The 14,932-nt window shown below is 53.6% G+C and overlaps 1 protein-coding gene across 1 annotated transcript in view; it reads right to left on the bottom strand.

The window, feature by feature from the left end:
* Positions 1–9,984: 9,984 nt before the first annotated feature.
* ANTXR1 (ANTXR cell adhesion molecule 1) overlaps positions 9,985–14,932 on the bottom strand; it is a gene marked incomplete at both ends in the record, with an annotated part of 77,296 nt that continues 72,348 nt past the window's right edge. The window contains one exon of the mRNA XM_082298386.1: positions 9,985–10,251. Coding sequence (XP_082154512.1) covers positions 9,985–10,251 — 267 coding nt within the window. The remainder of the gene's footprint in view (positions 10,252–14,932) is intronic.

Below are 14,932 nucleotides of genomic sequence, written 5' to 3'. Positions count from 1 at the left end.
ACTGGACTGACAAAGCAAAGCTGGGAAAAGCTTTGATGCTTTTGCACAAAACCAAAGCCCCGACAGCGCAGAGCGTGTCCAAGGGCAGGCCCAGCCCCTCCTGCTCCTGCAGCAGCACCAGCAGCTCCCCTCCTGCTGCAAACTGGTGCAGCTCTGCAAGGCATTGCTGCTCGAGGCAGCATCCCCCTTCCTGCCGGGGCCAGAGATCCCTGAGCTCCTCCAGCAGCCTCCTCCCCGCTCCCTGGAGCACGGGAAGCAGCTCTGGGATCCCTCTGGGATCCCTCAGCGTTCGTGCATCACAAACTGCAGCGCTCTGGGCTCGGCACACGGAGCATCCCACAGCTCATCCCTTCCCGGCTGCAGAGAGGGAGGAGGAGGAGGAGGGAAAAAACCCAACCCAAACCAACATCCTGAGGTTCCAGTGCAGTGATTTATCACCGAGCTGGCTGCAGACAGGCACACAGACGGACACACAGACACAGACAGACAGACAGACAGCCCCAGTGCAGCTGATGCTGCCTCGCTGTCTCCCCGCGGACCTCACTGTGATTAAATCATGTTCCAACAACAGCAGAGAGGCAGGGGAAAAGCGGTCAGGAATTTTTGGACAGGAAATAGATGGGAAGAGGAGGGGAGTGTGAGGGACACGAGCAGTTCACTGCTCTGTCCTTTCCTGCAGCCACAGGGGGAGGAACCCCCAGGGCCGGGGTCCCCATTCCCACGGGCTCCTGTCCCCATGGTGGTGGCATCCCTCTCTCCGAGGTCTGTGCAAGCTCAGCGGAGCCGAGCTGAGCCCAGAAGGAGTTGGCATCACTTGAATCCAAAGGCATTTTCTCCAAGCACAGCGGGGACCACAGGGAAAGGAACATCTCAGAGAATTCCCTGACAGGCTCCGCCGGCTGCAACCGCCCCAAATGAACTCAAACCCCTTCTCTGGTGCTTCAGCTCAGAGTTATTCAAGAGGATTGCACTGAACTCCTTTAGCTCCTGCAGTGGTTTGTCTGCAGCAGGGATGAACCAAGGACCAGGACCAGGACCATTCGTGGTGGCAGCAGAGCTCCTGAGCAGGAGGAGCCCATCACTGCAGGACCACGGCTGTTCCCAGCTGTCACTGGGATAACTGGGGAGGAAACACTCAGAGAAACCATGCCACAGCCTCCAGCCATGAGCACCCATCGGATCAGGCCTCTGGAGAAGGGATCCATAAGGCTGTCTGTAAATGTGACTCTGCCAAGATGCTTTAGATGTCTGCAGCAGAGCATAAAGTAACCATTGTCAGCTTGAAAAATGCATTAGACCTCAAAAATGCCTCTGGTAAAAAGAAAGGAAAAAAAAGGGGGGGCAGAGAGAAGGGGGAAAAAATTGTTTATTTTTCAGTTTTTCCCGACTACAGTTTGCAGTAAATATTTTTTTTCAGATAAATAATTTGCTGCTGTTGTTTACAGACAAATACAACAAATAAATCTCCCTTGTTTAAAGCCTTGATCTGAATTACTCTGTAGAGAAACGCAAACGTTTCCTCTGGGGACTCAGCATTCTCCTCCCCTAAGTACTGCAGCAAACATGGAGAGGTGAAGATCTCCCAGAAGAAGCTCAGGAGCTCTGCCCTGCACACCCCCGGTGGTGCCACCCGTGTCCCTCGTGTCCCTCATGTCCTGCCCCGTGCCCACCCCCGGAGCCAGTGGGAAGTTTCCTCCCCCCCGGCAATCCCACGCAGGGATTTCTGTGATTTCCCCTGTTCACACTGGTTCCAGAGCTGTTCTGCTGTGGGAGCTCAGAGGTGTCAGAGTTCCTTCTCCAAACCTACATTTGGATTCACTGTGAATTATTCATGGTGCTCCCGACCTCTGCCTGCTAACCCTGAATAATCAAAGACCCCTTAAGCCAACAGGATCCCTACCTGCTGTTCCCCACAAAGATCTGTGTTTATCCTACTGAATCAATGGATTCTCTGGCTGTTGTCCAGCAGTTTGTGCCTTCTTTTTTCTCCCTCACATTTGGGTCTGTTTCTTACTTATTTAATTTTATGTTGTGGGAATGTAGAAATGTGCCACAGTGGATGGGGCTGCTGGCCTGGGTGGTCCCACACTTGGCCCAGCTGGTGCCTGAGTCAGCCAAGCCGTTGCAGGAAAGAATCCTTTGGAAGGGGTATAAAGTGAAGGCCAAACCCTGCAGTCCTTGTTCCATAAAACATCCCCAGGATGCCCCAGCACCTCCAGCACCAGCAGCTGTCCCCAGACACAGCTCCCTCTGTTCCTCAGGGCAGGCAGACGCTGTCAGTGAGGGACAGACCCCCCCCCCACAGCCCATCCTGGAGAGGGGCAAATCAACCAAACAGGAACATCCAGGCTGGAAGAAGGCACAGGTGGGGACCAGGACCCCTGTGGCTGATGCCACCAGGCACTGAGGGGGTTTAACCCAGCACAGCTGCAGGAACCTGGGGGATGATGCAAATCATGGGACCCTGGGATGGTTTGGGTGGGAAGGAACTTTAAAGCCCATCCAGTGCCACCCCTGCCATGGGCAGGGACACCTCCCACTGTCCCAGGAACAAAACTGCTGAACACTTTTTCTGGGTTTTTTTTTGCCTCTGAAGGCTGAGGGTGTCCCATGTACCCTCAGGTCGCCCATTGCCACAGCCAGGAATTAAAACTGCATTTCTCTGCCTTATCTGGGTCAATGCAAATTTCCTCAGTCTCCCAAAAAGCATCTTATGAGATTCTCCTACATCTGCAAAGGAGAGAACAAGGGTTTGCTGTCATGTCTGGAGGAGGAGTTGTTGTCACAGGAATGTCTCAGAGCACCCAGGACACAAGTCACAGCTCTGCCAACAACTCTCACCCTTGACAGGTTATGTGCCTCCCCGTCCTTCCTTAATGAAAAACCAGACTTATTTTATTTTGCAAGTCGATTATTTTTGCTGGATTATCTCAGGCTGGAGGAGCAGCCTGGCCCAAGCCACCCCAATCCCTCCCCAGACAGGGACAGGCAGAGGCAGACAAGTGATGATGACTTCAGAATTTGACCTTCTGAGCTGGGCTGTTTGAAAAAACAAACAAGAAGCTGTCTGATGCTGCTGCAGTTATTTCAATACATTTTTAGCAACTGGAAACCTCTCCAGTTTCCACGACAGGCTGTGGGACAGGCGGCTGGGATCACTTTTACTTTCAGCATCGCACGCCCCCACTCACCCTACCCCCAAAAAGTTAACAACTGTCAAGCTCACACCAAAGCAGAAGCTCCCCAGTTCTGTCCCGTGGCACCAGCTCTGGCAGTCTGTGGAATGCTGCCCCTGCAGCCCAGGCTGGCTCCCTCCCTGCCCTGCCTTAGACACAGCTGAAAATACCCCCCACTCATTCCCAGTGTTGTTTTTCCACATCTGCCGCTGCTGTGGTTACTGCAGCCCTTCAGAGCAGGGAGGGTGGGGCCTGCACACGGGGAGGGCATTTCCAGGTGTTTCATCCTTTCATCCTTTTATTTAAGGTATTCAGAGGCTCACAAGTGCCCACACCTTAAATAAAACCTGGGACTCAATCCCAGCCTCCTCCCCTTCAGTCAGGAGCATCTGCAATGTACAGAAATTTTCATCCTGTCTGAACCCAGGCACTGCAGAGCCAAAAAATCTCACTTTCCCAGAGGATTTTCCCAGCTTTTCTTTCAAACAGCTCCAGATTTGCCCCCACAGGTCACAGCCATGGCAAGATGGGATATTCCATGGGAATGCTGACTGGCAGGCAGAGCTTGTCAAGGCCAGAGGTGCTCACGTTTCACATGTCACCAGGAACAGACTGAAGGAATGCAGACATTCCCTATTCCTGCCCGGCTTTTCCTTTCCCAGAGACTTTCCATTGAGTAAGAAATACCTCGAGAAAGGATCCCGACACCCCTGCTCCCTGGTGAGCCCACACTGACCACAGGGTCTCACAGGCAGCAGGGGAGAAGCACAAAGCATCTCCTGGAGGCAGCTGAAGACTCACACACCCAGAGGGGATGCCAGAGAGGATTTGAGATGGGAATGGAAAGTGGAATTTAGAAATCCCCAGCTTTCCTGCGAGTAGGAGTTACCTCATTGCTAAGTTCAGTTTTCCACTCCCTGTGGTATTTTTGCACGCTATGGTTTCTCCATCCCTGTTAATTCCTCCAGCTCTGGAAAAGGCCCCACTATTTAATGTCTGTGAAGAGCCACAGAATTCCCTGCTCGGGCTGCAGCTCTGGCCACATCAGCACAAGCCAGGATGTCCCCTGGGTGGAGGGGACAAGTCCTTCACCATCAGGGACACCTCACCTTGGGGGACAACTGCACTGACCTTGTGGCATGAGAAAACATTTTCCCTCGTGCTCTGCACCTTTCCAAGATATTTTTCCTTCCCACACTACCAGGAAGGACCCTTCAAAACATTTAAGTATTAAAAAATACTTAAATAATCTAAAAGTTCTGGCAATGTGCTACAGACTTTCAGCCACAGTCTGCATCCAGGGTGATTTATTTTATAGCTCGTGTTATTTTTACAAGTCATTTTATAGCTGTTTCTGAAATAAAAAGATGCATTACACCCTCCAGCAGCACCACAGCAGAGGATGCTGTGTCTGAGTCCCCCTGGCGTTTCCATCAGCCGCACACAAACCCTTATCTATGACTCAGATGGGGCTTTCTCTGCCAAATTTAGGGAGAAAAAAGCAATTTCTTTCCCTGCCAAGTGAGGAGCTCCTCAGCTTTCCCAGGGCAGATGAGCCTTTGGAAGAACAAGCAGGATTCACTGGCAGGGAGAGCCCTGGGAACAGCCCCCCAGACACAACCAGGGCCGGGGGCTGTTTCCTGAGCCCACCTGGGCCCCCTGAGCTGTAACTGTGTGGCCGAGTGGCCTCTCCCTTGCAGCCTCAGCACAAAAAAAGAGGAATCCCTGCAAATGGCCCAGCCAGGACCCACCATTTGGCTCCTTGCAGCTGCTCCAGCCCCATCCCAGTCTCCCCCAGACCCCTCCCCGAGCCCCCCAGTGCCCTCAGCACCGGACTGGGAGCCCAGCCCTGCTCCCACTGGGTCCAGCTGCCGGCCACGACCCAGGCTCGGGGTGCCCACGGACCGGCCGTGTCCCTGTGATGCTGTGGGGACACTTGGCTCCAAAATAAACCTTCTGCCTGGGGACATCTGCCCTGTCCTGGTCTGGTGCCGTGGTGGCAGCGCAGTGGGGCTCCCTGGGGGCCGAGGGGTTCCTGGAGCTGAGGGAAAGGCAATCCAGCCTGCCCCGGTCCCCGTGTTCTCCCGGTTTTGTCTCCCCAGACCAGCAATGGTTCTTTAAGCAGAGCTGGGCAGCCACTTCTGTGTATTTCCCTGCCCTGACTGACCCAGAGCTGCCATCAGAGCGGGTCTGCATCGTCCCTTCTGAGCTTGGGCTAAGCTCAGGTGTAACTTTCTTGGGTTTTTTCACCTGACCCCTTCCGAGCAAAGCAACTGAGATTTTCTTGGAGTCTCCATTTAAAAAACACCTTTTGTCTGAGTGACAGCAGGACCTGCTGAGCACTGCGACTTCCCTCTGGCATTCTCCAGGTACAAGTTTGGTTTAAACCAAACACGGGAAGGAAAAAGCAGGCTGAGTCCAGACATGCAGGGTCTGATGTGCTGAGGGAACGGCCAGCTCACCTTTGCAGAGGAAGGTAAAGCCTGTGAGCTTGGGCAGGTGTTGGCTGGACCCAGAGCCAGAGGCTGAACTTCTTCACGCTCCATGGAATATCAGAACAACCATATCAAAATCCGGATGAGCTGGGGTAGCTAAGCTTGGTTATTCCTGGTAGTGGCTGTGCCCTGTTAGAGGCACCTCTGGTGAAGGTTCCTGTCACATCCCAAAGAAAACAGCTTTTGTGTCAGAAGTGCTCTGGGCTGTTGGGAAGAAAATCACCAAGCTCGAGTTCCCCAGGGTAATGAAAAACCAGTTTATGAGAATCTGTTGCCCAGGATTTGCTTTGCCTTGGCAAGGAATTGTTCAGAGCCCAGCAGAGATTTGTGTAGTTCTTTAATAATAACATCAAGGTCAGCAAGAGTAATGACTGAATTTAACAAGTGACACATGCAACAAACAGAGGGAGTAAAACATCACTGCACAGCCCTGGCAACGCGAAATTCAGCATCCAAACAGGGACCGTTCTCCTCCTCCCCTGCACCAGCACCACAAACAAGGCAACGTTCCCAAATCCTGCCAGAGCCCTCAGAGCCAGACATGCCCCTTCCCCAGAATAAACAGTCACAGAAGATGCCTTCACACACCAGGGAGCAGAGAGAGAATTCAGGTGACCACAGAGTTCGTGTGGGTGAGCGCTTCAAAGTACAGCCAGCAACACTTGGTAACACTGGGCAAGTAAAATAAAATAAGGTCTGAATAACAAAGGTCTGAACCTTTGTCCAGCGCTGCTGCTCAGCCCTTGGAGGCTGCCAGGCACTGACAGAAAGTTTTGAATGAATGAGAAACAAGGGGAGGAATCAAGGAGCAAATGAAACAACTGCTTGTTTGTTCAGTGCCATCAGACATCTGGGAACTGCTGCTCACACCAGCCCTCACTGGAGCACGTGCAGCTGGTGAGACCTGCTGGGGTCCCTGAGCTGGCTGTGGCACCACTCAGCTCCTTTTGGTCTGGAATGAACATTTAATTAAAGGTTGGCTGGTGTGGACTGGGAAAGGTTTATAGACAGAGAGTACATAGGGCACCACAGTGCAGTGGAGGATGCTCCAGCTAATTCGACCTCATTTACATAGCATTAATTGTCACTGGAAGCTGGTTTGAATTCAGGACCAAGTTTTTACTCTTCCATTAAGTTCCTAAATTAATCTTTAGGGTGCAGCATAAGGGGAGAGTGGCTTTTAAAGGCATGTGAGGTACTTTTGGGAGCCATTTCTGCAGCCAGATTTAGGTTGATCCTAAATCACAGAACCCCAGACTCGTTTGGGTTGGAAGGGACCTTAAATCCCATCCAGTGCCACCCCTGCCATGGGCAGGGACACCTCCCACTGTCCCAGGCTGCTCCAAGCCCCATCCAGCCTGGCCTTGGGCACTGCCAGGGATCCAGGGGCAGCCACAGCTGCTCTGGGGCCTCCCCACCCTCACAGGGAAGAATTCCTTCCCAAATACAAACCAGGTACAAAATTCACCACCAGACGTGCTCTAATTTTTCTGGGAACGTTAGGAAGGGTCACCAAGGCCAATCCTCTGCAGAGTCGTGTGGGTTTTCTTCAGGAGCTCCAGCCAGATCCCACCCAGATCCACGTGCAAAAAACCCTGCGCCGATGGATCGAGGGCCTGAGTAGCCGGGAGCTGCAGTGCCCCAATTAATGCCATGTAAAACAGGTGCTCGTCACTACAGGAAATATTTGTACATTTATAAAAAAAAAAAGCAATACAACCATAAAGAAAAAATACAACAAGCACAGCTTGATACGATAACATGCCATGAAATGTCATTGGCTTTATAATAATTTACTACAACTTGAAAAATGTTCTTTTATCCACAACGGATAGGAAATGCTTCCATCTAACATATGGTAAGCATGCAGCAACAATATGTACAACAAAAATTTGGAGCTTGATTTTTTTCTTAAACTGGATGATTACAAAGGGAGCACTTGAAAATCCTGATTTTTCTAGCCTGATCTAGGCATTATTTTGCTTCTTTAAATCGGTGGGGGTTTTTTTCCCCCTTAGTTTGGGGAGAATGAGAATTTCTACGTATATCTACAAAGAAGTCATGGAGAATACACTCCTATTTCCCCTAGCAGGAGGTTTACTGGTTAATTGGTTAATTAACCAACTTACTGGCTAATTGACGCTTAAAAAAATAAAATTCTCAATGCTGTATTGTTGAAAACCAATTTCCTTCCCAAACGCTTTTGAAATGCTGAGGATGTGTTGGGGACATGGATCCTGTGTTACACTACTCCCAGTTTTCACACCTTCCACCGTGAAACCAAAGCAAACCGAAGCAAGCAGCTCTTTGCCTGACCAGGTCCCGTCCATCCACGAGGGAGCCCATCCCAGTCTGAGAGGGGGTGTTAAAGCTTCCCCTCCCACCGCCAGCATCATCCTGTGGGAGCAGCACAAGGGGAATTTGCTCCGGGTCGGGGACTGCTCCGTGCTGCCCGCAGACAGAACAGTGGGGGGATCAAAGGGCCTTGGGGAGCACAGCCCCGGCCTGGGATTCAGTCCCAGGACCTCAGGACTGATGGATTTACCTCACCTAAGAGCTGACCCTGACCTAGCAGAGGGAGGGAGAGACCCAGAGCCTCGTGCCAAGGGTTCCCTGCTGTCCTTACCCAAAGGAGTCCAGGGTAGGTCTCCACTGAGTCTCTTTCCTCTGTCCCCTTTCCTACTTGAGATTTTTTTTTTTTTTCTTGTTTTGCTAGAAAAGCTAGAATTGATATTTCCAAAAGCACTGAAGGAAGTACTTGGCAAAGCATTTCTTTATCTGGTAAAAAATGAGATGAGACCCCTTCGCTACTCACAGAACTGCAGCTACAAAGGTGGTTTCTCTCCTGTGAGATTTCCACAGAGGGTTTTGTGAGAACTGATCCCGAGGGGCAATCAGGGAGCTCTGTCTGAAGGGCTGAGGGACCTCCCCTGGCTCTTGCCCTGGGCTGCAGGCAGGTGCTCAGGATGGCTGTAGGATACAGGAGTGTGCAGGAGGTGCTGTGGGATGTGCTGGGGGTCCCCTGAAGGTGAGGAGGAAGCAGGAGAAATGCAGCCAGTGCATTTCTTGGCAGACTGATTCCCATCTGGCCTGTCCCAGGGGGTTTGCCTTAGTCAACAACCGCTAATAGGAGTGATGCTGGTGAGAGCTGACAAGAGTGAGTAAGCACACTGGCTCTTCTTCACTCCGAGCTGGGAGGCATCTGCTACTTATTTAGGAAAGGAAAACAAAACAAAACAATCCACGTGGAAACATTTTTAAGGTGAAAGAATTCAATTTACAGAAAAACAGGGACGCATCAGTGGCAACCATTTCAAACTGACGGCAACAAGGAGCCCAAGCAGGGCTGGATTTAGGGAACTCGAGACACCAAACCTCTGGTTTACATCCAGAGTCCTTCCCTTCTAAGAGGAAACCAGCATTAAATCACACTGCAGAACTGTGGAGTGACGGACTAGATGGACAGAATTGCCTAAAATGAATGCAAAGACTCTTCAGTTGACCACACCTTTCCCAAATTCCTCAATGGTTATGACCTGCTCTGTCCCACTGGGAACACTGAAGGCTGACCTGTCCTCAATTATTCCTTGTCCTCAGGGATGGGGTTCATTTTCCCATGCAATCCGTTTTCTTAGTGACTCTGTTTCCATTCACCTGCACTTCCACAAACCAACATCCTCCAATCCACACCCCCTTCTCCTTTCCAGACCCTCGGAGGTGACAACACCTTCCCGTCTGCAGTTCCTGGTCCGTGGGAACAGCTGCCTGTCCCCAGTTCTGCCCAGGTTTCTGCGTTCCTGCACCTGCAGAGCTGCTGCTGTCGCTCCTCGCTGGCAGCGAGGGGCGGTCGCTGTCCCGTGTGTCCCTGTCAGCCCCAGGTCGCTGGCTGGGATTCCGCACCGGCAAGAGTCCTTTGCAGTCCTTCCCCGGAGAGAAATTTCCTTTGCACAGAGCTTGCTCTAGTTACCCGTTCCTTTTTCCCAATGAATCCAGGGCTCACCGTGGTAAGGCACAGGGAGGTGTCGGGGACCGGGCGGCGGCGCGGCCTTGCTGGGACGGCACTGGAGTTCTTCACCGCGTCCCCGCAGTCTCTGGGCTTTCCTTGCGCCGAGAGTTTGGCGGCACTGATGCTCGGGGCGGAGGGGTGAGGGGGGGGGGGGTTCGAGAAACGACAGAAAACGAGAGGAGAAGGCGGCTGCGGGGTGGCCGGGGCTGGGCTCGCCCATCCCCGAGCGCGGCGGGCCCGGGCCCCAGCGGGGTGAGGCGCAGTCCTGCTGGGAGGGCGCTGGGCAGGGGCGCGGCGGGGGCGGCCCTCAGGCCGTGGGGCGGGGGGGCGGCCGGGACGGCGGCGGCGCCCGGCCGGGGGGGGGAGCCTGGGGCGGCGGCGGCGGCAGCGGGGGCAGCGTGGAGGAGGGCGAGGGGGCGTGAGGGGAGCTGGGGGGCGGCGGGCTGTAGATGGGGGCGGGGGGCGGCGGGGTGTAGATGGGCGCCGGGGGCGGCGCGGAGGGGTACGAGTTGTTGAGGGGGTATTTGGGGGGGGTCTCCGTGTTCTTCACCCGGGTGAAGTTGATGCAGCGGCCCTGCAACAGAGGGGGGGGGGGACAAGAGGAGGAGCGGAGTTAACTGAGAGACGCGTTCTCAGGAGGGGTTGGACCTTGCAGACCACCCCGTGCCACCCCTGCCCTGGGCAGGGACACCTTCCACTGCCCCACGCTGCTCCCAGCCCCGGCCAGCCCGGCCTTGGGATCCAGGGGCAGCCGCAGCTGCTCTGGGCACCGTGTGCCAGGGCCTGCCCACCCTCTGAGTAAAGAATTCCCTCTTAATACCTCACATAAACCTGCCCTGATCGGCCTGAGGCCGTTCCCCATGTCCTGTCCCTCATTCCTGTGTCTCAGAGCACGACCTGTGGTTCCTGCCTCCACAGATGTCTCTTCCCACACTTCATTCTTAAACTTCCAGCAGCACGAAATCGGGGATTTGCCCCTTTGGAGCCTCTCTCTCCTTCAAACACCTGGATTTGCGTCCCATTCCAGCCTTTTACCAAGCAGGCAACAAGGGAAGGTTTGTGTAACTAAGATGGTTTCTTGCTCAGAATTTTTCCTGAAATGCATCCATTCCTCATCAGGATGTCTTGATACCCCAGTGCTCGTGAGAAGCCAATAAACTGCTTTTCTTGCTCTTTGGTGCTAAGTTACAGTCTGTTGTACAGTTTTAAACAAAACCTTTGCCCTCTGAGCTATTCTTTTTTTTTTTTTCTTCTAAGTTCCACCTGCAAAAGATCCCACTGTAAATACTCAAATGTCAGAATCAGCATTACTGTATTATGGATTCATTCCTTTAGATATGAAATCATCCAAAAAGGCACTAGAGGATTTCTGAATCCATTCTTTATTTTTGGATTGGTGAGCTTATTTTCTGTTTTACTCTTTCCTCTCCCAAAGTAAATGTTTTTCCTGGTGAAAAAATGCCAAATGGAGCACTGAGCCCCTGCAGGCTGGAGTAGATTTGTTGGGGTAACAACATGAGCCAGTTTTAATCCCCTGCACAGCTCTGCATCTCCTCCCTGCTGTCCCCAGCCCAGGCACAAACGCTCTGCAGGGAGGACGGTCCTGGAAGGATTTGACAGGGATGGGAGGAGCTGCTGTGGACGGGACAGAGGTGCACAGACAGCTCCTCTTCAAGAGCTCTGCCAGCCGTGGATGTGGAGAAACATCTGCCTGAGCCCCGTTCAGCAGAGGGAAAAGGGTTCCTGGCTGAGGGCAGCTGTGGAGCGGCCCCAGCTGAGCTCAGCCTGGCTTGGACAAGCAAGGTCCTTTAAGGAAAACAAAGATTTCGCAGCGCCTTGAACTGCACCGGGTTCAAGATGACCCGGCCAGCTCTGGCCAGGGGCGGCTGAGCCCTCCCATGCCCTCGCTGGGAACAAGGGGGGTCATGAACATGGCAGTGGCCGTGGCAGTGGCAATGCCCTCCCCGGGGTCAGCGGTGTCCCTTGTCCGGCCTGTCCCCACAGCAGGACATCGCAGGGGGGACGGGGAGTGCCCAGCTCCCACACAGAGCTATGGCACCTCTGTTCCCTGAGCTGTCCCTCGCAGGGGGCAAAATGCCAACACAAAGTGCAGCGCAGAGTGAGCTGGCAGGGGCTGTGGGCAGGCAGGGCAGAGCCTGCAGTGAGCCCACACCCTGCCCCGTCCCACAGCACCCGGCCCCGTTTGCTCTCACGAGCTCCTGCCTCACCCCTAACGTTGTTTTAATGCACTCTGCTGAGATTTTAAGTAAATACTGTGGGACAGGCCTGCTGGGTGAGGGAAAGTCTGAACCTGAGATTAACCAGTTCTACTCAGAAAAAAACACCATAAGAATATTTTCCTTGTTCCAGTGCCACATCTCCTGCCACGCAACTCTAGCTGCTTCAGACTATTATTTGCACTGGTTTTGTTTTCTTTATGTATGTTGAGAATAAAATAAACCCGAACAAAAGGCAGCAGTCAGAAATCTCGGCCAGAGAACAAATAGCTGCAGTTGTTTTTGTGTGGAGAGATGCTCTGTCTGAATGCTCCAAGAATGAGGTTATGGAGCTGCTGATCCAAATGGAACTGAGCACTGCCCTGAGAGCATTCAGGAGGATGCAGTGAGGCTCAGAAATCCTCGAATTTGGGGCTGGGGCAGGGCTTGAGGACTAAGAGCCCTCTAGAGCTCACAGATGCAGAGACAACCCGGGAGCACAGATGTGACAGCCAGACCTGGCTCAGAGCTGGCCCAGCAGCCACCGACCATCAGATCCCTCTGGCCCACTCCCCTGTGCTCTCCACTGCTCTAATTTAGAGTTCAAAGCTCCTTCACGCTGGATGCAGTGTGCCCTTCCCTCAGCTCACACTGCCATTCCCTGTCTCCTCCTCTGCTCCCGAGGCAGCTGTGCTGCCCTGAGCAGGCAGTGCCCTGCCTGGCAGCACCTTCTCCTCCTGGGCAGTGGTCAGTGCAGGGCATCCAGCACGTATGGAAGGCACAGACACAGCCCAGGCTTCCTCCTCCCTTCACGTGCGCTGCCAGATTGAGGGAGTTCTTGTGTTTGACGGCTCCACATTCCTCTCACCCGAGCAGATGGGGGCAGAGTGCCAGAGAGGAGTTTTCAGTCCAGATGGGCTGAGATGGACTTTGGCAGCTCCACTGCCTCAGAGGAGATGGGGAAGCCAACAGCTCCTTGGGGAGGGGAACTGTCAGAGGAATGACAAGGGGATATCCAGGAAACAAATTACTGTTCCCTTGCACATGAGGGGCAGAAAATGTCTAACTGGTGCCCTGAGTGCAAATGCAAAGCAGGCCCAGGAGGGAGAGAGCCCCTTCAGGCAAAAAGCTGGATATTAAACCACGATGCAAAGGTGCAGAGGTTGTGCTCTGGCAGAGTGTGAGCACAAACAGTAACCCTGGAGCTCTGGAGAACCTGGCTTGCCCTGGACTCGTGGCCAGAGCTGTTTTCCCACCTGCACTCACGCAAAGGGGACCCTGAGTCACAGCTGGGCTTTGCACCCCTGACTGCAGCAGGAATATAAAACATCAGCATCACTGAGCTGCTCCATGGCCAGCCCTGTTTGACCTGGAGCACGCTCTGGAGGAGGAGCAGGGTGCTTGGCTCGTCACCCACCCGTGCTGGGTTGTACAGGGCTCCCCGCTGCCAGGGCAGTTCTGTTCATCCCACAGGCAACAGAAGCTGAGAGCACAGTAACAGACCCTCTAAACAAATGGGCCCAAATGCCTTGACCAGCTTTGGGGTCTGGATGCCAAACAGGAAAGTCTGAGTTTGGTCTTTTACCGAAATCTGAGGTACTGCAGGCAAGAGGAGTGCAGGATCTCTCCAGTCAGGGACCTTCTCATGACTGATTTCATGTGTGTCCATGGCCACCAGTTACCAGCTCCTTCTGGCTGTCCACCAAGATTTATCACCTCACTTAGCATCCAAATAAAGGTGGGGTGGATGTGGAAGATGGTGGCAGAACATCCAGGAGGCAGGAAATGAACCCATTTCTACTAAATGCTACTTTGCAGCCTTAAACAGAAACATCACCTTCATCCCAGGAGAAAAAAACTCCTTAACCAGATTATACCAGAGCTTGAGATAAGGATCCAGTTCCAGGAGTCTCTCTAGCAGGGAGGCAGTAGCTGGAGATACAGGATGTATGAACGTAGGGAACAGGCTGGGTGTTAAAAGGCTGCTGTGTCGAAGGCCTTGGCGAGGTTTTATTTCCCTTTCTGCAGCCACAGAGCTCTGGGGGGAGAGTCACAGCTGTGCCTCAGAAGAGACAATTGAAGCAACATGGAGACATTATTAGATCTGAAATGCAGTGGATTCAGCAAAACCAGTGAGGGCAGTCCAGTCTCGCATCTTCCCTTGTTTTTCTAGAGAGCAGCACTGGCAGGCACAGGAACCAGGAGTTACTGGCCTCCCTCTTGCACCTCCAACAGCTGATTTAGGGATGGGGCAGCAGCGCCTGGGAAAACTCAGTGTTCAGCCATGGGGACAGTCTGTGGCCATGGACACTCACCCATGGGACAGTCTGTGGCCACGGACACTCACCCATGGGACAGTCTGTGGCCACGGACACTCACCCATGGGACAGTCTGTGGCCATGGACACTGACCCATGGGGACAGTCTGTGGCCATGGACACTGAGCCATGGGACAGTCTGTGGCCATGGACACTCACCCATGGGGACAGTCTGTGGCCATGGACACTGAGCCATGGGACAGTCTGTGGCCATGGACACTGAGCCATGGGACAGTCTGTGGCCATGGACACTCACCCATGGGGACAGTCTGTGGCCATGGACACTGACCCATGGGGACAGTCTGTGGCCATGGACACTGAGCCATGGGGACAGTCTGTGGCCATGGACACTCACCCATGGGGACAGTCTGTGGCCATGGACACCGAGCCACGGGGACAGTCTGTGGCCATGGACACTGACCCATGGGGACAGTCTGTGGCCATGGACACTGAGCCATGGGACAGTCTGTGGCCATGGACACTGAGCCATGGGACAGTCTGTGGCCACGGACACTGAGCCATGGGACAGTCTGTGGCCACGGACACTGAGCCATGGGGACAGTCTGTGGCCATGGACACTGAGCCATGGGGACAGTCTGTGGCCATGGACACTCACCCATGGGACAGTCTGTGGCCACGGACACTGAGCCATGGGGACAGTCTGTGGCCATGGACACTGAGCCATGGGGACAGTCTGTGGCCATGGACACTCACCCATGGGA

Source organism: Coloeus monedula (assembly GCF_965178545.1).
Source record: "Coloeus monedula genome assembly, chromosome: 28".
Taxonomy (NCBI): domain Eukaryota; kingdom Metazoa; phylum Chordata; class Aves; order Passeriformes; family Corvidae; genus Coloeus; species Coloeus monedula.
This window is presented reverse-complemented; position numbering and strand designations above follow the sequence as displayed.